This window comes from Rhamphochromis longiceps, linkage group LG5 (assembly GCF_057381845.1).
Source record: "Rhamphochromis longiceps isolate RC_006_pf linkage group LG5, R_longiceps_female_GT1.1, whole genome shotgun sequence".
NCBI lineage: Eukaryota > Metazoa > Chordata > Actinopteri > Cichliformes > Cichlidae > Rhamphochromis > Rhamphochromis longiceps.
In genome coordinates, this window is record NC_140561.1 from 38,627,507 (window position 1) to 38,649,516 (window position 22,010).

The 22,010-nt window shown below is 42.6% G+C and overlaps 2 protein-coding genes across 3 annotated transcripts; both read left to right on the top strand.

Moving 5' to 3' along the window:
• LOC146670581 (putative uncharacterized protein MYH16) lies at window positions 1-6,167 on the top strand. Of its 2 annotated transcripts, none has more exons than XM_085407598.1 (4): window positions 1-1,055; window positions 4,173-4,361; window positions 4,456-4,602; window positions 4,726-6,167. In XM_085407598.1, exons 1-4 carry the CDS (start codon window positions 966-968, stop codon window positions 4,876-4,878), a joined length of 579 nt encoding a protein of 192 aa, XP_085263724.1. In that variant the 5' UTR covers window positions 1-965; the 3' UTR covers window positions 4,879-6,167. The 2 variants fall into 2 exon arrangements, with proteins under 2 accessions (XP_085263724.1, XP_085263723.1); XM_085407597.1 differs by having other exon boundaries at window positions 764-1,055; window positions 4,173-4,373.
• Window positions 6,168-11,338: 5,171 nt separating this feature from the next.
• LOC146670582 (putative uncharacterized protein MYH16) lies at window positions 11,339-21,208 on the top strand. The gene is made up of 5 exons (XM_085408072.1): window positions 11,339-11,596; window positions 15,140-15,199; window positions 19,230-19,430; window positions 19,513-19,659; window positions 19,783-21,208. The coding sequence occupies exons 1-5, from the start codon at window positions 11,339-11,341 to the stop codon at window positions 19,861-19,863; spliced, it is 747 nt and encodes a 248-aa protein (XP_085264198.1). The 3' UTR covers window positions 19,864-21,208.
• The last annotated feature ends 802 nt before the right edge of the window (window positions 21,209-22,010 follow it).

A 22,010-nucleotide genomic window follows, 5' to 3' on the forward strand; every position in this document is an offset into this window, starting at 1 on the left:
CGCTATACAATGGCGATCCTCAGTTGTTGGGATTGAGTGAAACTTGTTTGGATTCAAACATGTAGCCTGCTGGTCCACTGCTGTAACCCACAGCAAATACTGTTAAAATCCTTCCTTTAAAGTTAGAATGCCAAGCGACCCCCCCTCCGACCCTCACCCACTGTGTTGTTGTCGGGTTTACGGCTGGTAAGCTATGCTAATTTAACTGTTTATGTAGCTTCACTCATTCACCTGCAGACACAGACGGCTATCAGAATGGTCACACGTCTTCTTAGAGGACGTTCCAGGTGAACACGCGCGGTGAGTTACAGCCAGCGAGGAGTCACGCAGTTTTTGCGTGCATGTCTGTGCTCGTGGACATTTGTGAGCAGAAACACTTATTATTAAATTATGCACTTACACTCAGAGTTAGAAATGAAATATTTGTATTAGAGGGAAGGAGTATAACAAACTATAAATGAAGCTAATTTGCACATTTTATTCTGCTTTTCTAATCAAAAAATTGTTAATGCAAGAAAAATATCCAAATATTAACAGGAAAATCTCAAACCAAACTCTTACCACCCCTCTGTAAAATCAATATTTAATATCAATGACTTACATGAAATACAGTTAAGTAATAAAATGAAAGAAAACAAGTGAGCACTACTGCATAGAAACCCGACTAGATACATACACATATACACTTGTGCTAACAATTCAAGAAACATTTGGTATATTTTATATCCCCCCTCTGTCCTTGTTTCCGGATCCTTGTAGTACTTTGGTAGTAGTATTGTGGTCTTAGGAGCTGATGTGTCAGTGGAAATGAAAACAGCTAAACTGTGACAGCAAAATGTTAAGAATACATATTCTTACCCAAGGTGGCATGCTGTGGCTTTTACAGAAATGCAAGCGGAGATGACCACCTCAATTTTTAGAAGCACTCCTTTAATAAAAGTAGCAATGAAACCACCTTACTACACATGAATCTGTATTATTGGCAAATTGCTCTTAAAGTATCAAGAGTATTCTGCAGAACACATTGTTCCCCATCGGTGTTATACGCTTATAAGGTTGGTCTGAATTTAAATGCTTCATATGCTGTTTGAGCTACCGCAGGGGTCCCCAATCCCAGTCCAAGAGGGCTGGTTTCCTGCAGGTTTTAGATGTGTCCTTGATGCACCACAGCTGATTTAAATGGATAAATTACCTTCTCAACATGTCTTGAAGTTCTCCAGAGGCCTGGTAACGAACTAATCATGTGATTCAGGTGTGTTGACCCAGGGTGAGATCTAGAGCGATACGCGTTTTCACGTCAAAAAGTCGTCATAAACAAGTCTCCAATAATACCAGAAAAAGTCGCCAGATTTGTCGCTAGGGAGTCTGAAAACTCGCTAAATATAGCGACAAAGTCGCTACGTTGGCAACACTGCTACCGAGGAGCCTCGCGGAGTGATACGTACTGTGCTTCAACGTAATATTACCGTATTGTGTGTGTATAAGGACCATAAATGGCACCTGTTAAGAGACACGGTTATGAAGCGGATTTCAAACTCCAGGCTGTCAGTCACGAACTTGGAAAGAGAGCAGCTGTGAAATCTGTCTTTGTTATTATGCTCAGCGTCTTTTAGTTTACATTTTGACTGCACAATTGTGAGCTCTTTGTTATGCACAAGAACAACATCGTTTTCTTTTATTTATGGAGCATTATTATTTAATAAATGGTCATATCTGGTCTGGAGTGTGGGGCCTTCCTGCTGCTGCGGAGTCGGGGCGGTCTGCCTCCTCCCACCGCAGGGAAAAGGGTAACACCACCTGGGTCTGGGTGCAGTTCCCCCCTCCAGGGGCAAGGGTACCTAGACCCGGTTTGTAGAGTACGATTGGGGAGTGTGATCGTGTGTACAGCGTCTCTTTATGTCTGTCTCCACGTTGGTTGAGTGTGGAGTAAGTGCATATGAGAGCATGAGGGTGGGAATGGATGTTTGTGTCTGTGTGTGCCTGTATGTCTGTGTCTATATGTCAGGTTGGGTGTCAGGCGCCACCTCTCTGGGGACATCTCAGGCCCTCCAAGGTTTGGAGGCCTATCTCCCCCTACCACCACTTCCCCTGCCAGTGGCAGACGCCCTCAGACATCGGTGCGTTGGTGGTTCTTTGTGTCCGGGGATGGGCGTCCAGGTACACACCGGCTCACTCCTTGGCGGCCGCTTATTGGGGCCTGGAGCCTGGGGCTCGCTCGGGCCACTTCGGAGGTGGGGTGCCCCCGGCCTCTCGGCCTGGGGCTCGGTCACTCAGCCACGGCTGGCTGCCGGCGGAGCTCACGAGTGCGTCACTGCAACTCCCCCTGGCTTCTGCTCCGCGGCTGCTGAGTGAGCCCTCATCTGGGACTCTCCTCAGCTCTTTCTGGGACAGTGGCGCGGCTGCCCCTCTGTTGGTCTTCCTTGGTCTCTTGTGTTCTGGGGGCCTCTGGATGTCTGGAGTTTTGATCTCCTCCATACCTGCTTCATGCCCTGGAGGACGGGGCTGTGGCCCCCCCACACCCTCTAGCAGATTACATGAAGGAACCTTTTAAAAAACAAAAAACAAGCGCGTCCATGCTCACAGGTGTACACACGGGTGATCACACCCACAAACTACACCCTTTTTGGCTCCTACCTCAAAGCACACTGTGTTCTGTTGATCTTATGTGCTGCACAATAATGTTTAATATTTAATATTTACTGTCATATTCCCATATATCATTGTGATGCTGTTTATTCTATTACTCTTGTTCTCTTCTGCTTGTTTTCTTTTTTCTTTCTCAGCAGGTGATCCAGGTGATTGATATATGCTTTTTTTTTTCTCTGCCCGTTCTGTTGGTTTTTGTCTTTTGCCCTTCTCCCCCGTCCCTCTTCTCAGCTGTTTCTCTTTCCCTCTTTCTTTCTCCCCTTCTTTCCCCCAGTCAAGTCTGTCCCGTATTCAGCAAGTGAAAATAAAATAAACAATAAAAGGTGAATCAAATGGACCATTACGGCAAGGCTGGGATGGTCAATTTGGTAAAGTAAATCCGTTGGGCATCTTTCTTTGCCTTTAGACAACAATTCTGATGCAAAAGAGCCAAACGGGACAGGAAAATAAATAAATAAATAAATAAATAAATAAATGCTCATAATTTATTTTTGAGTAGTTTTTTTCATGTACATCTATGCTGTATGTTAATACAAGTGCACATGTGACATCTGGGACACAGCTTTGACTAAGAACTCTCTTTTTGTTCTTACCTTATGGCTTTAAAAAAATATCGAGATATGAATTTTGGGTCATATCGCCCAGCCCTAGTACTAGCACCTCAAATAGTACCATATAGTACTGCTCCTATTCGTTGTTTTGGCTATAACTGATAATATTAAAAGGAGCGGGGGGCCACACTGACATCATAAACCGCACAGCTTTTGACTTTAGTTTACACATTTATCATTTTAAATTTTTTACATTGATGTACTTTTTTAACAATATAAAAATATTATATATACCCACACATAAACTGACACCACTGATGGGCTATGCTATAGGCATGCTTCAAAGCGACTAAATACTGTCATGTCACAGGACGCACATCATTACAAAGCACTCTAAAACCCTTAAATAGGGGTGCTGCTACCAGGCACTATCATTCAGTTGAGTCCATGCATTGGAACCAGACACACGAGGTAAGAGAAAACACTAAAATGTATTCAGATGACATTAACACAGCCACTGTGGGTCCCCTCATAGATGGCTTTTTTGATCAACTAAACATGTCGCAGGTGCGATCCATGCTGGTTGGTCGCCCAGATGACTGCACTGTCCAGCTAATGTGTCACATGTCACATGTCAATATAATAAGATGATATAAAAACTAATTATAGGATTAAGGATTTATATTTACATGCTAGTGGCTAGCCATTTGCACATGCCTTTGCATGTAGCACACTGGCATATGCAGAAATATGACAAAACAAAGTTATGAGCTGTATGTTATACTCAATGTAACATACAGCTCATAACTTTGTGCTGCAGGCCAGACAACCAAAGTTGTCTGGCCTGCAGCACATTTCTGCTTTTATGGAACTTTTGACAAACAGCAAATTGTAACAGAGTGTGTCTTCACTAAACACTCAGTGGATAAATATGACGCCTTCCTGCACACAATAGTAGATACTCTTTGCATGCAGGTGAAGGAGCTGGAGCTGGAGCTGGACTCTGAACAAAAGCGGCACGCTGAGACAGTGAAGACGCTGCGGAAGAACGAGCGTCGGCTGAAGGAACTGCTGTTCCAGTCGGAGGAGGACCAGAAGAACCAGCAGAGAATGCAGGAGCTGGTGGAGAGGCTGCAAAACAAGATGAAGGCCTACAAGAGACAAGTAGAGGAGGCCGTACATCACCTCATCCTCTTACTCTGAACACGTTTCCAAGCATGGTGTTTGTGGGCTTTAACTCACACTGCTGTCACTTCAGGAGGAACAAGCTAACATGAACCTGGCAAAGTACAGGAAGACCGTGCACGAGCTGGATGATGCCGAAGAGAGGGCGGACATTGCTGAATCAGCGCTCACCAAGATTAGGACCAAGAACAGAGGAAGCTTCGGCAAGGGATACTCCTCCGTAAGTATTCTCTGGAACAGTATATTATCAGGTGTATTACGCGGTTTATTAAATAATAACTCCATGTTAGCCTCTTCTACTAAGTACTTGTTCTGACTCTAAGGCCTGTGTCTGTTCTAACAGGGTTACAGCACTCCGTATCCAGGCCGAGTCCGGTCACCCAGTTCAGTGGGCTCGGAAGGCGGAGGAGAGAAGATCCTCAACGATGACGAGGAGTCAGTCAGCTCCCTCATCCCAGCCTATCTCAACTCCCTCAAGAAGCTCATGATTGATTAGGAGCATGGCTTCAATTTCACCATCATCCCCCAGAAGTGAAGCATGGTACAGTATGAAGTTTGAAACATCCAAAAGGTTCCATGGGTGGAACCTGACTTTTTTTTGTGTATGCTGTACATTCCTGTTGAGTTTTCTACAATGTACTTGTGGCTTCCTCTCTGAGTGAAAGCTCATAGCCCTGACACATTCCAGCTTTATATCCCCTTTTTATCCATTTATACTGTAACATTTGTATGTAAAAACTAATAAATGTATTTCTAAGTGTTCCAGATTTCCAAATATCTAAAGAACAATCCTCAGGCTGATTCTCAGTCTGGAACACACCATTTTATATGAGATATTGTATTTGTTTAATACATAAAAAGCCAGACAAGACAAAGCATCAATAGTTACAAAATAAAGCTGGCACCCAGAAACTGCAGTTCCTCTAATGGCCACACGAGGCTGTTCAAAAAGCAAGTCAATCCACTACAGACTTCCAAATCAAAATGTGCAACTTTACTGTACTGACATATATACGGGGTGGCTGAGGCTATTCCAGATATTTGTGCTTTAGCAGATATCCTTCTCTTTCTGTAAACATGCAGAGTTTATGGATGCAGCTTGTGGATGGGGCTATGTGAAAAAGTAACTGCCCCTCAAACATAGTAACTGGTTTGAGGGGCAGTTACTTGGGATGGAGCGTTTTTCATACATTTCCAGGAAGGATGTTGTTCCTCTTAGTAAATAAGCTCATTATTTAAAATCTGCATTTTGTATTTATTCCGGCTCTCTTTTTCCGATGTGACCATCAGGAAACTACTGTTGGCAAGGCAAGGCAAGTTTATTTGTATAGCACAATTCAACAATGAGGTGATTCAAAGTGCTTTACAGAGACATTAGAAACAAAAACAAATAAAAAGCATGTAGTCAATGTAGTCAAGATTTCCTACATTTAAGCAAATGCATGACAACCTTTAAGATAAATAAGGTTCAAACTGGCTGCAGTATTTATTAAACCATACATGCGAGAGGCTACAGGGAAGTTTTTGAGTCCGTACATAAGTGGTGACTTAAATACAAAGCACTTTTTTTCATGATTAGTTTTTGCCTTATAAATGACTTCAGTCACTATCATAAAGTGCTGCTGGGGTGCTGTCAGCACATGGAGTAGTTTAGGCCATTAATGTCAGTGTATTTTCAGATTTCAAATGTATCTGTCTGAACTTTTCACTGACTAAACCTGTAACAAGACCTGACCAAATATGCTGTTGAATGTGAATATGTTTTTTTAAGGAAATAAAAGACCTTTTTTTCCCATTAACTCTGTTTTGTTTTTTTTTATAACTTTTTATTTGTCAGTTTACAGTATGAGAATACAAAACTTACGGTCAGCATAGGAGACATACACAATTCCAGTAATAGCATCTTCTTACATCATGGTAATATTCAGTTATTCAGTACAAAGGGAGTACACAACCCATTTTTCCCAGAGCTTCTTAAATTTCTCAAGCTCGAGTCTAAGGGCAAAGGTAAGTCTTTCCATTCCAAAAATTTCTTCCACTACCCCACGCCATTGGGCCCTAGTTGGAGGGTCTGCCTTTTGCCATCTTCGGGTTATGGCCTTCCTGCAGCCAGCCAAAAGTATTTTCAATAAATAATTATCTTTATGTGGGAGTGCCATAGGCAATTTGCCAAGATACAACGTATCAAATGAATAGACTATTTTAATCCCAATTATTTTGTATATCTCAAGGGCCACCTCCCCCCAATATGGCTGGATCCTTGGGCAGGCCCAGAAGACATGAAAATGGTTTGCCATGGGGGTTCCACAACCTCTCCAACATAGGCCCTGGCTCTGTGAGCCTGTTTGCCGAGCTGTGAGTTTAGGAGTGATAAAGAATCTCACTACATTCTTCCAACCAAACTCTCTTAAGGACCTTGAATTTGCAGTGGTAGCCTGAGACTCACATATTCTCCACCAGCTGTCCTCTGAAATTAGTGAGCCTGATTCCCTCTCCCATTTCTGCTTAATGTACACCGTAGAGTGATTTTTAGAGGCTTGTATACTACCGTATATTTTTGAGACCATCTTTTTAGAGTCCTTTCTCTTGTATGCCTCTTGGAAGATATGAATTAGGTCGTATTCGTTTTCATCTCTGATTAGTAACGTCTTGTTGTAATAGTCTCTAACCTGCAAGTATCTAAAGAAGTCATGCTTTGCCAGTCCGTATGTATCTGAGATGGTTTCATAGCTTTGGAATCCCCCATTTGTTGCTAGTGAACAAAAAGAAGTAATTCCTCTCAGAGACCACTGTTTAAAGGTCCCATCCAGCCTGGCAGGCACAAACTCCGGGTCATAAGCTATCCAATTCAAGGTCCTAGCCTGTTTTTCTATTTGTAGTTTCCCCACTACCCTGAACCATAGTTTCAGGGTGAACCGGGTCAAATGGTTCAAATCTTTATAAAATTTTTCAGCTTGGTTCTTATTTCCTAAAAGTGACTGTAGTGGGAAGTCTAATTGTGTAATTTCCATATTTTTCCATTTAGCTTCATAGTTTGGGGAGCACCAGTTTACCAGGGGCTTCAGTTGTGCGGCGTAGTAGTAATCTTGTAAGCACGGCAAAGCTCTCCCTCCCTTCTCTTTTTTTAGTTGCAGCGTTTTGTACTGGACCCTCGGTCGTCTGCCGTTCCAGATGAACCGTGAGATCCATCCGTCCCACTCGTCAAATTGTTTTTGGGGTATCTCCAGGGGTAGTGACTGGAAGAGATAGAGGATTCGAGGCAGAACGTTCATTTTAATTATTTCTATTCTATTACTCATATCCAATGGGAGGAGAGACCACCGAGTTAGGTCAGATTTGATCTCTTTGTTGAGGGGGCAATAATTAATTTCATAGAGTCTAGACATGTCTTTCGTTAGGTTTACTCCCAAGTATTTTATTGTGGTAGAGTCCCATTTGAAGCTGAATTTCTTTACAGTTTCCGGTCGAGGTGTATAATTGAACGTAAGGGATTGAGTTTTTTGAATATTTAGTTTATAGCCAGAGTAGTGATTGTAGGCTTTTAGTAAGGTCATCAATTGGAACAAACTAGATTCAGGATTTGTAATAAAAAGAAGAACATCATCCGCGAACATACAAGTCTTGTGTTCTTCACCCCTGATCATTATTCCCCCATTAACTCTGTTTTCTTGCTTTTTTTCTTCATTTTTTGGAAACAAACAAACCACAAAGCAACGCATTGAGACATGAAATATGCATTTCCATTTTATTTATGAAAAATGACAACTTTTAGCTGTTAATGTACAAAAACATCTCATTTGTCTCTTTGTAGTAGTCAAGCAGTACTAAGCAGTAATACTGGAAAAGAACATTTGGTATGGCATTTAGCTTCTGCAGTACAGTCACCAAATCCAACTGACGCAAATGATACATATTCCAAAACTATCACCACCGAAGCACTTCAACCTTACAGTACCATCTAAATGCAAAACATGTTGCAGCAGCACAGAGACTTTGAAGCTCAAGGGAGAGCCTTTTTTAGATACCTGCAGATAAGAGAATATATCAGCATTGAGAGTCTCAGCATTTCCGGTTTCGACAAGTGTCTCCATCTCCAACTCCATCACATCTGATCTTAAGTTCAATTCACAAACCAGAAACAAATCATATAAATAATATATATGTAGTGGCACACGTGGGTATCTGAAGTCATTTCCGGTGCTGTGCTTAAAAAAACGTGAGCTCCACCGTGAGAAAAACGCGTTATTTTCATCTGCATTTCAAAGAGCTGAACAGCTGCGCTGAATGACAGAAATGACAAAGTATTTTTAAAATCCACACGGCTGAAAACTTTCACGTATAGCTCGCTTTAACGTGACCACTCTGCTAGCCGAGTGAAGCTACACGCACATTTACGTTCCCGTCGCTTACCCGCCATCACGGACAGCCTGGTGACAGCACAAACTATAACGGAAGGGTTTTAAAAGTATTCCGTGTCGGTGACAGCAGTGGACGTGCAGGCTCCACGTGATCTCTCCCCGCGTTTCACATCCACGCGGCTAGCGCCGGTGCGTTTGTGTGACGCTGTTGCTAGGCATTCTTTTTAGAAGTGGGCGGGGCTTATAGGCATACTTCAAAGCAACTAAATACTGTCACGTCACAGGACGCACATCATTACAAAGACCTCGAGAACCCATAAATAGGGGTGCTGCTACAGGTACTGTCATTCAGTTGAGTCCATGCATCGGAACCAGACACACGAAGTAAGAGAAAACACTAACACGAAAATGTATTCAGATGACATTAACGCAGCCACTGTGGGTACCCTCGTAGATGGCTTTTTTGATAACCTAAACATGTCGCAGGTGCGATCCATGCTGGCTGGTCGCCCAGATGACTGCACTGTCCAGCTAATGTCTCACATGGCTGCTCAGATGGTGCAGCTCTGCCCGGAGTCAGATCACGGAGCCAGAGAAGGCTTCATAAAAGAACTGATCCAGGTGTTGTTAGGGAGATTTGCACACTGCACGTGCACCCAGTCAGGCAGCCAGCAGGACAATCAGCAGGTCCCACAGACAGAACAACCAGAGAAAAATCTGGAGTCCTCGCTGTCTGTGGAACCTTCACAAATGGCAAACACAGAAGCCTCAGAGGCTGAAAAAGCAGCCGTGGCTTCTGAGGAGCAGAAACCCTCTGCGTCACCTCGAGGTGAAGCAGAGAGAAAAGGGCTCATAAGCGCGGTCCTTCAGGCTGTCCTTTCCCAGGCTGCAAAAAAATCCACAGCCTGCCCATCAGACTCCCTCCACCAGCGCCTTTTAGATCAAATCTGCTCTGAAATAAAAACAGCAGATTTGACTTTATCACCAAAGGCCCTACAAGATCTTGCAAAGGTCATTTTCAAAGACTTTTGCAAGGAAGCGCTCTCCAACCCAAAGCACACCTTAACTCTATTGAAATTAGGAGAGCCAACAGTTGACAAACTTTTCATCTCCATCTTCAAGAAACACTTTGTAGTGTCCACACAGAAACTTGAGCCAGAGTCGTCTGAAATCAAAGCTCAGAAGCAGCTTTCAGTTGAAGTCTGTGTGGAAGAACTTGTCAGGCGTGCTTTTAAAAAGGCACGCGTTCTGTATACAGATGACACAGTTTCTGAAATTACAAACCGTTTGTTGAAGAAAATCTGGGCTGATGTCCAACATATCGATTTTCAGCCCTCCTCAAAGTCCTTCAGAACCTTACACAAGGTCATTTACAAATCTCTCCTTAAAGAGTATAAGGACCCCGAGTGTGTCACGATTCTCTTTAATCTCGACCATGAAGTAGGTGAGCAAAGAATCATCGAAACCTTTAAAGAACATCTGATGTCGGCAGCGGCGCCAGCAGGTCGCATCAGAAGGTTCTTCTCATTAATAGGTCGGAGGTTAGCCATCACCCGCAGAGAGTCGCGGGTGTTTCCCCTTTAAAAACAACAATTTGACATTGACTAGCTGGCATCAAAGTGACTCTTAAATTGGCTAACAACAAACAATTCAAACAAGCCAATTTATTTAACATCCAATCGAGTCATTTTAAACACCCCTGGACCGGTTGCGGCAGATGACCGTCCCTCACTGAGCCTGGTTCTGCCGGAAGTTTCTCCCCGTTAAAAGGGAGTTTTTCTTCCCCACTGTCGCCAAGTGCTTGCTCAGAGGGAATTGTCCGATTATTGGGGTCTTGTTTCTAGTCAGTAAATTACTGACTAGAACACTCTAAATTATTGAACAAAAATCAGAAAATCTAATAAAATTCTAAAAGAAAAATCACACTCTGATTTCTGCTTGTTTTCACTGTCTGTTGGACAAATGTGTGTGTGTGTGTGTGTGTGTGTGTGTGTGTGTGTGTGTGTGTGTGTGTGTGTGTGTGTGTGTGTGTGTGTGTGTGTGTGTGTGTGTATACAGCTTTGACTGAACGTGTGTTGAGTAGTTGTCATTCAATCCAAACTGTTTAGGTAGAAAATGCCGAGAACATCCTGTTGTGATATTTATTAGTGAGATTTCATCCATACAAAGTCGTACATTTACAAGAAAACATACATACAGAGGTGCGCACAAGTGGAACAAACCGTCAACAGAATACATGAGATACACTTTCCTGTTTCAGCAGCCAAAACATTAAGCACAAAATTAATAGAAATAACTTCATTTAATAAAATGGATTGGAATGAGGTCTTTACAAAAAACAAAAGGATATAAGTTTTAAGCTCAGGGGCCAGTCTGTGGAACAAGAAATCCCCGAAAAGAGAAAACATCACACACAGTCTGAAGAAGCTGTGACCGCCGAGGAACAGAAACCTTCTGTGTCACCTCAAGTTTGGAGAAAGCACAAGAACAGACACAGTGGTTCACTCTGCTGCAGCTTAAAACATTAAAATGTATTCGGACAATATTAACGCAGCCACTGTGGGTCCCCTCATAGATGGCTTTTTTGATCAACTAAACATGTCGCGGGTGCGATCCATGCTGGCTGGTCGCCCAGATGACTGCACTGTCCAGCTAATGTGTCACATGGCTGCTCAGATGGTGCAGCTCTGCGCGGACTCTGCCACAGCAGTACTGCTGAAAAACTGTATCCCACAAGAGCGATGCATCCACAGCCTCTTCAGAGAACTGGAGGGGCGCATCGGCTCGATTGCTTCCTCTCTCACCCCGGAGTCAGATCACGGAGCCAGAGAAGGCTTCATAAAAGAACTGATCCAGGTGTTCTTAGGGAGATCTACAGTAATGTATTATATTCTAAAATGATGCTAAATGATAAAAATGAAGGTGTTGGCAAAACAGCTGGTTAAACTATCTTCAGCTAAAAACCTTCTGCTAAAGTAGACAGTGAATAAATTTTTTTGTAAATGTGTTTTTATATTTATATATATTAATTATTATATTGATGAATTAATTCATTACTGCTATTGTTTGTATTGGCAAAATTTAGTAGATTACAGGTGGAGGTGGTCAACAAGTACAAGTACCTCGGGCTGTGGGTGGACAACAAACTGGACTGGTCATGCAACACAGAGCACCTGTATAAAAAAGCCCAAAGCCGACTGTACTTCCTCAGGAGGCTGAGGTCTTTTAACATCTGCAGGAAGCTCCTGAGGATGTTTTACCAGTCAGTGGTTGCTGGAGTACTTTTCTATGCTGTGGTGTGCTGTGGGAGCAACACAGCAAAGAAGGACTCATGCAGGCTGGAGAAACTGATCAGGAAGGCTGGCTCTGTGGTCGGCATGAAGCTGGACACTCTGGTGACAGTGGCAGAGAAAAGGACACTAAAGAAACTGCTGGACATTATGGACAATGCTGGGCATCCTCTGCACACGGCCATTAACAACCAGAAGAGTCTGTTCAGTGACAGGTTGCTTCTCCCAAATATATATATATATAATATTCTGTAACTCTGTAACTTCTGTCGGTGCTGTGCTTTTTTGGAAACCGAATTTCCCCGAGGAACCCACCCGAGGGATTAATAAAGTTTTATCTTATCTTACCAATATATGTGGACAGCCCGTTCTCATTCCCGACGTGTAACATACCGACCATTAGTCGCGCTCCAAGGTGTCCCACAGACACGTGAAAGGTAACCTTCCGCATCCATTTGATACGCGCCGGATTGTGGATGATATCCAATAGAATGACGCTCCCGGTGTAATACACGTTCCAGCTGTGTATTCCAGCCATAACCCTAACCTTAATCCTAACCCGTATCATAACCTAATCGTGTTAGATAGTGTTTTCCAAAGCAATTACAGTAAAATAAACATACACGTGTAGATTGATTGGAAATGGTTCTCATGTTTCCTCATTTTTCCGAACAAGTAACACAGGGACATGTTGGGTGGCCAAAAGCGTAACATACTGACGATTTGTCACCTATAGTGTAACATTTTACACTTTGAGAGTGAGAACGTGTTGATGTGGATTCTTAATATGAAATTATAGTTTACATACAAATAATCCTTACAGTCTGAAAATGACAGTACAAATATCCTGTCACATTTGATCTCTGTGAGGTCAGAGGTCAAATTTACAAATGAATACCTCTTATCTGTGACCTACTCCTACATAAGGTTTGTGTAATCAGAGTAAAACGTCTGTGCAATGTTTTAATACAATAGTTGCTACTAAAATCTTTGATTTGAAAAGAATGACAAACAAACACGTTCAGTCTAAGCTGAAAATGTATACATTTGTGTGACAATGAAAACACGCACAATTCAAAATATAATCTTTTTTGGATCTTTTTATTGATGAAAAATACATTTAGAGTGCCCAATACGATAAGTTGTGTATTAGATGGCACAAAACAAAACCCCAATAATTTGACAATTGCCTCTGAGCAAGCACTAGGCGACGGTGGGGAGTAAAAACTTCCTTTTAACAGGGAGAAAACTCCGGCAGAACCAGGCTCAGTGAGGAACGGCCATCTGCCTCGACCGGTCAAGGGTTTTTAAAATGACTCGATTAGATGTTAAATAAATTGAAACTGAAAATGCTACGTCCAGATGAACAGAATCTACTTTTAGGGACTTACAAAACACTAACCAAGTATTTTCTGCCTGCGATCCATACAGCATGACCCGCAGAGAGAAAGAAACTTGTGATGAAATGTTCACTTTCCAATACAGTGATGGCATGCTCCTTGAAAACCTTTACAATTACATCATCTGTATGTTTGTGGCCTAATTCCATGAATGTCAGTATGACATCTGGCTCTTTCCATTTCTCTATTAAAGAGCTGTAAACCATATCACTGAGGAATATCACATTGTCGATTTTGATTTTTTTAAGTCTAGGCCAGAGTTTTATGAACAGCCGTTGGGTGATGGCATCAACTTTTTCAGTACAGCAAGGTGAACTGGCATTTTTAATGACACGCGTCACCACCTTCTTGATAGAGGTTTCCACAGATAACCTGTAATTTTCAGCCTCTTCAGCTTCACACAGGGCTGGATTCTGCATAGTGTCGATCAGGTGATTTTTAATGATATCGACCGTCAGTTTTCTCAACACTGGGTCCTCGTCGTTCAGTAACATCAGTAAATGTTTTTCTTTACAGAATGTTTTCTGACGTAGCTCTTGGTAAATGGCCCTGTCGAGATCTTTCAGTTTTTTTTCATGTATATGCAGATCTTTGATCCTGTTGTCAGACAACACGTGTTTTAACAGGTACCTGTGGAGTTTTTTAGAAGGTTTGTAGTGCGAATTCTTCGCAGCCCGTGTGAGCACAGCATCAATGAGTGCGCTCACACATTCTTCTTCATCATCATCATAATCGCTGACAGTAATGCCAGATGATGATTTTTTCTCCACTATTGGAAATATATTACTTTTAAATTCTTCTAAAAGTGTTTGAGAAATGGCTTTAGTTTGTTCGTCCTCGTCATCCTCGGCTCTAACGCACCACGAGAAGAACCTTGCCAGTAGGTTTTTACGGAAGAGGTGATCTTCAAATATGGAGATGATCACCTCTAGGTACGGCTGACCTACGGCTAGCGCAATGATCACGAGATCAGGGCTAATGTCCAGCCGCTTGGTGATGTCTTTAAAAATCCCCTTTTCAAGTTTTTTAATCCCCCTTTGTGTGATTTTGAGAGGCTTTTGCTCAACTTGTGCCCACAGAGCTGTGAAGAGGCGCTGCTGAATCATGTCAGACGGCGACACCTTTGCCTCTTTGGAGGCACGTGTAATAACAGCATTTATTAGCTCTTTAACGAGCAGCTGTTTCCCCGGATTCTGATGCTGGTTGCACGACTGAGGGCAGCACACACAGTGCTTCGATTTCCCCTCGTCGCTCTGTAAAATGTTTGCGCCAGGGACGACACTACATTCAGAGTCATCTGCAGTGGCGCAGCTTTGAATCGCATCGGTCGTTTCAATGGCAGAATTCATATTTTCAAATGATATAAGTTTTTACAATCTGGACTTGATGAGTTTGTGTCTTAGACATTAATGCCTCTTACTCCCTCTTACTAAACTTACCTTGTAACTAACCCTGTGCAAATGCTTCTATTTATAGACTTTGACCAAGGTGATGTCACACAAGACATGAAAGGATCAAAGGGATTCTAGCGCTAAGCCCCGCCCACATCCGATATGACGGCGACGTGACGTTACCCTAGCGACCGCTATACAATGGCGATCCTCAGTTGTTGGGATTGAGTGAAACTTGTTTGGATTCAAACATGTAGCCTGCTGGTCCACTGCTGTAACCCACAGCAAATACTGTTAAAATCCTTCCTTTAAAGTTAGAATGTCAAGCGACCCCCCCTCCGACCCTCACCCACTGTGTTGTTGTCGGGTTTACGGCTGGTAAGCTATGCTAATTTAACTGTTTATGTAGCTTCACTCATTCACCTGCAGACACAGACGGCTATCAGAATGGTCACACGTCTTCTTAGAGGACGTTCCAGGTGAACACGCGCGGTGAGTTACAGCCAGCGAGGAGTCACGCAGTTTTTGCGTGCATGTCTGTGCTCGTGGACATTTGTGAGCAGAAACACTTATTATTAAATGATGCACTTACACTCAGAGTTAGAAATGAAATATTTGTATTAGAGGGAAGGAGTATAACAAACTATAAATGAAGCTAATTTGCACGTTTTTATTCTGCTTTTCTAATCAAAAAATTGTTAATGCAAGAAAAATATCCAAATATTAACAGGAAAATCTCAAACCAAACTCTTACCACCCCTCTGTAAAGTCAATATTTAATATCAATGACTTACATGAAATACAGTTAAGTAATCAAATGAAAGAAAACAAGTGAGCACTACTGCATATAAACCCGACTAGATACATACACATATACACTTGTGCTAACAATTCAAGAAACATTTGGTATATTTTATATCCCCCCTCTGTCCTTTTCTCCGGATCCTTGTAGTACTTTGGTAGTAGTATTGTGGTCTTAGGAGCTGATGTGTCAGTGGAAATGAAAACAGCTAAACTGTGACAGCAAAATGTTAAGAATACATATTCTTACCCAAGGTGGCATGCTGTGGCTTTTACAGAAATGCAAGCGGAGATGACCACCTCAATTTTTAGAAGCACTCCTTTAATAAAAGTAGCAATGAAACCACCTTACTACACATGAATCTGTATTATTGGCAAATTGCTCTTAAAGTATCAAGAGTATTCTGCAGAACACATTGTTCCCCATCGGTGTTATACGCTTATAAGGTTGGTCTGAATTTAAATGTTTCATATGCTGTTTGAGCTACAGCAGGGGTCCCCAATCCCAGTCCAAGAGGGCTGGTTTCCTGCAGGTTTTAGATGTGTCCTTGATGCACCACAGCTGATTTAAATGGATAAATTACCTTCTCAACACGTCTTGAAGTTCTCCAGAGGCCTGGTAACGAACTAATCATGTGATTCAGGTGTGTTGACCCAGGGTGAGATCTAGAGCGATACGCGTTTTCACGTCAAAAAGTCGTCATAAACAAGTCTCCAATAATACCAGAAAAAGTCGCCAGATTTGTCGCTAGGGAGTCTGAAAACTCGCTAAATATAGCGACAAAGTCGCTACGTTGGCAACACTGCTACCGAGGAGCCTCGCGGAGTGATACGTACTGTGCTTCAACGTAATATTACCGTATTGTGTGTGTATAAGGACCATAAATGGCACCTGTTAAGAGACACGGTTATGAAGCGGATTTCAAACTCCAGGCTGTCAGTCACGAACTTGGAAAGAGAGCAGCTGTGAAATCTGTCTTTGTTATTATGCTCAGCGTCTTTTAGTTTACATTTTGACTGCACAATTGTGAGCTCTTTGTTATGCACAAGAACAACATCGTTTTCTTTTATTTATGGAGCATTATTATTTAATGAATGCTCATATCTGGTCTGGAGTGTGGGGCCTTCCTGCTGCTGCGGAGTCGGGGCGGTCTGCCTCCTCCCACCGCAGGGAAAAGGGTAACACCACCTGGGTCTGGGTGCAGTTCCCCCCTCCAGGGGCAAGGGTACCTAGACCCGGTTTGTAGAGTACGATTGGGGAGTGTGATCGTGTGTACAGCGTCTCTTTATGTCTGTCTCCACGTTGGTTGAGTGTGGAGTAAGTGCATATGAGAGCATGAGGGTGGGAATGGATGTTTGTATCTGTGTGTGCCTGTATGTCTGTGTCTATATGTCAGGTTGGGTGTCAGGCGCCACCTCTCTGGGGACATCTCAGGCCCTCCAAGGTTTGGAGGCCTATCTCCCCCTACCACCACTTCCCCTGCCAGTGGCGGACCCCCTCAGACATCGGTGCGTTGGTGGTTCTTTGTGTCCGGGGATGGGCGTCCAGGTACACACCGGCTCACTCCTTGGCGGCCGCTTATCGGGGCCTGGAGCCTGGGGCTCGCTCGGGCCACTTCGGAGGTGGGGTGCCCCCGGCCTCTCGGCCTGGGGCTCGGTCACTCAGCCACGGCTGGCTGCCGGCGGAGCTCACGAGTGCGTCACTGCAACTCCCCCTGGCTTCTGCTCCGCGGCTGCTGAGTGAGCCCTCATCTGGGACTCTCCTCAGCTCTTTCCGGGACAGTGGCGCGGCTGCCCCTCTGTTGGTCTTCCTTGGTCTCTTGTGTTCTGGGGGCCTCTGGATGTCTGGAGTTTTGATCTCCTCCATACCTGCTTCATGCCCTGGAGGACGGGGCTGTGGCCCCCCCACACCCTCTAGCAGATTATTACATGAAGGAACCTTTTAAAAAAACAAAAAACAAGCGCGTCCATGCTCACAGGTGTACACACGGGTGATCACACCCACAAACTACACCCTTTTTGGCTCCTACCTCAAAGCACACTGTGTTCTGTTGATCTTATGTGCTGCACAATAATGTTTAATATTTAATATTTACTGTCATATTCCCATATATCATTGTGATGTTGTTTATTCTATTACTCTTGTTCTCTTCTGCTTGTTTTCTTTTTTCTTTCTCAGCAGGTGATCCAGGTGATTGATATATGCTTTTTTTTTTCTCTGCCCGTTCTGTTGGTTTTTGTCTTTTGCCCTTCTCCCCCGTCCCTCTTCTCAGCTGTTTCTCTTTCCCTCTTTCTTTCTCCCCTTCTTTCCCCCAGTCAAGTCTGTCCCGTATTCAGCAAGTGAAAATAAAATAAACAATAAAAGGTGAATCAAATGGACCATTACGGCGAAGGCTGGGATGGTCAATTTGGTAAAGTAAATCCGTTGGGCATCTTTGTTTGCCTTTAGACAACAATTCTGATGCAAAAGAGCCAAACGGGACAGGAAAAAATAAATAAATAAATAAATAAATAAATGCTCCTAATTTATTTTTGAGTAGTTTTTTTCATGTACATCTATGCTGTATGTTAATACAAGTGCACATGTGACATCTGGGACACAGCTTTGACTAAGAACTCTCTTTTTGTTCTTACCTTATGGCTTTAAAAAAATATCGAGATATACATCTTATATCGCCATCCAGCTAAAAAATATCGAGATATGAATTTTGGGTCATATCGCCCAGCCCTAGTACTAGCACCTCAAATAGTACCATATAGTACTGCTCCTATTCGTTGTTTTGGCTATAACTGATAATATTAAAAGGAGCGGGGGGCCACACTGACATCATAAACCGCACAGCTTTTGACTTTAGTTTACACATTTATCATTTTAAATTTTTTACATTGATGTACTTTTTTAACAATATAAAAATATTATATATACCCACACATAAACTGACACCACTGATGGGCTATGCTATAGGCATGCTTCAAAGCGACTAAATATTGTCACGTCACAGGACGCACATCATTACAAAGCACTCTAAAACCCTTAAATAGGGGTGCTGCTACCAGGCACTATCATTCAGTTGAGTCCATGCATTGGAACCAGACACACGAGGTAAGAGAAAACACTAAAATGTATTCAGATGACATTAACACAGCCACTGTGGGTCCCCTCATAGATGGCTTTTTTGATCAACTAAACATGTCGCAGGTGCGATCCATGCTGGTTGGTCGCCCAGATGACTGCACTGTCCAGCTAATGTGTCACATGTCACATGTCAATATAATAAGATGATATAAAAACTAATTATAGGATTAAGGATTTATATTTACATGCTAGTGGCTAGCCATTTGCACATGCCTTTGCATGTAGCACACTGGCATATGCAGAAATATGACAAAACAAAGTTATGAGCTGTATGTTATACTCAATGTAACATACAGCTCATAACTTTGTGCTGCAGGCCAGACAACCAAAGTTGTCTGGCCTGCAGCACATTTCTGCTTTTATGGAACTTTTGACAAACAGCAAATTGTAACAGAGTGTGTCTTCACTAAACACTCAGTGGATAAATATGACGCCTTCCTGCACACAATAGTAGATACTCTTTGCATGCAGGTGAAGGAGCTGGAGCTGGAGCTGGACTCTGAACAAAAGCGGCACGCTGAGACAGTGAAGACGCTGCGGAAGAACGAGCGTCGGCTGAAGGAACTGCTGTTCCAGTCGGAGGAGGACCAGAAGAACCAGCAGAGGATGCAGGAGCTGGTGGAGAGGCTGCAAAACAAGATGAAGGCCTACAAGAGACAAGTAGAGGAGGCCGTACATCACCTCATCCTCTTACTCTGAACACGTTTCCAAGCATGGTGTTTGTGGGCTTTAACTCACACTGCTGTCACTTCAGGAGGAACAAGCTAACATGAACCTGGCAAAGTACAGGAAGACCGTGCACGAGCTGGATGATGCCAAAGAGAGGGCGGACATTGCTGAATCAGCGCTCACCAAGATTAGGACCAAGAACAGAGGAAGCTTCGGCAAGGGATACTCCTCCGTAAGTATTCTCTGGAACAGTATATTATCAGGTGTATTACGCGGTTTATTAAATAATAACTCCATGTTAGCCTCTTCTACTAAGTACTTGTTCTGACTCTAAGGCCTGTGTCTGTTCTAACAGGGTTACAGCACTCCCAGGCCGAGTCCGGTCACCCAGTTCAGTGGGCTCGGAAGGCAGAGGAGAGAAGATCCTCAACGATGACGAGGAGTCAGTCAGCTCCCTCATCCCAGCCTATCTCAACTCCCTCAAGAAGCTCATGATTGATTAGGAGCATGGCTTCAATTTCACCATCATCCCCCAGAAGTGAAGCATGGTACAGTATGAAGTTTGAAACATCCAAAAGGTTCCATGGGTGGAACCTGACTTTTTTTTGTGTATGCTGTACATTCCTGTTGAGTTTTCTACAATGTACTTGTGGCTTCCTCTCTGAGTGAAAGCTCATAGCCCTGACACATTCCAGCTTTATATCCCCTTTTTATCCATTTATACTGTAACATTTGTATGTAAAAACTAATAAATGTATTTCTAAGTGTTCCAGATTTCCAAATATCTAAAGAACAATCCTCAGGCTGATTCTCAGTCTGGAACACACCATTTTATATGAGATATTGTATTTGTTTAATACATAAAAAGCCAGACAAGACAAAGCATCAATAGTTACAAAATAAAGCTGGCACCCAGAAACTGCAGTTCCTCTAATGGCCACACGAGGCTGTTCAAAAAGCAAGTCAATCCACTACAGACTTCCAAATCAAAATGTGCAACTTTACTGTACTGACATATATACGGGGTGGCTGAGGCTATTCCAGATATTTGTGCTTTAGCAGATATCCTTCTCTTTCTGTAAACATGCAGAGTTTATGGATGCAGCTTGTGGATGGGGCTATGTGAAAAAGTAACTGCCCCTCAAACATAGTAACTGGTTTGAGGGGCAGTTACTTGGGATGGAGCGTTTTTCATACATTTCCAGGAAGGATGTTGTTCCTCTTAGTAAATAAGCTCATTATTTAAAATCTGCATTTTGTATTTATTCCGGCTCTCTTTTTCCGATGTGACCATCAGGAAACTACTGTTGGCAAGGCAAGGCAAGTTTATTTGTATAGCACAATTCAACAATGAGGTGATTCAAAGTGCTTTACAGAGACATTAGAAACAAAAACAAATAAAAAGCATGTAGTCAATGTAGTCAAGATTTCCTACATTTAAGCAAATGCATGACAACCTTTAAGATAAATAAGGTTCAAACTGGCTGCAGTATTTATTAAACCATACATGCGAGAGGCTACAGGGAAGTTTTTGAGTCCGTACATAAGTGGCGACTTAAATACAAAACACTTTTTTTCATGATTAGTTTTTGCCTTATAAATGACTTCAGTCACTATCATAAAGTGCTGCTGGGGTGCTGTCAGCACATGGAGTAGTTTAGGCCATTAATGTCAGTGTATTTTCAGATTTCAAATGTATCTGTCTGAACTTTTCACTGACTAAACCTGTAACAAGACCTGACCAAATATGCTGTTGAATGTGAATATGTTTTTTTAAGGAAATAAAAGACCTTTTTTTCCCATTAACTCTGTTTTCTTGCTTTTTTTCTTCATTTTTTGGAAACAAACAAACCACAAAGCAACGCATTGAGACATGAAATACGTATTTCCATTTTATTTATGAAAAATGACAACTTTTAGCTGTTAATGTACAAAAACATCTCATTTGTCTCTTTGTAGTAGTCAAGCAGTACTAAGCAGTAATACTGGAAAAGAACATTTGGTATGGCATTTAGCTTCTGCAGTACAGTCACCAAATCCAACTGACGCAAATGATACATATTCCAAAACTATCACCACCGAAGCACTTCAACCTTACAGTACCATCTAAATGCAAAACATGTTGCAGCAGCACAGAGACTTTGAAGCTCAAGGGAGAGCCTTTTTTAGATACCTGCAGATAAGAGAATATATCAGGAAATACGTACAGGGCTTTGAGAGTCTCAGCATTTCCGGTTTCGACAAGTGTCTCCATCTCCAACTCCATCACATCTGATCTTAAGTTCAATTCACAAACCAGAAACAAATCATATAAATAATATATATGTAGTGGCACACGTGGGTATCTGAAGTCATTTCCGGTGCTGTGCTTAAAAAAACGTGAGCTCCACCGTGAGAAAAACGCGTTATTTTCATCTGCATTTCAAAGAGCTGAACAGCTGCGCTGAATGACAGAAATCACAAAGTATTTTAAAAATCCACACGGCTGAAAACTTTCACGTATAGCTCGCTTTAACGTGACCACTCTGCTAGCCGAGTGAAGCTACACGCACATTTACGTTCCCGTCGCTTACCCGCCATCAC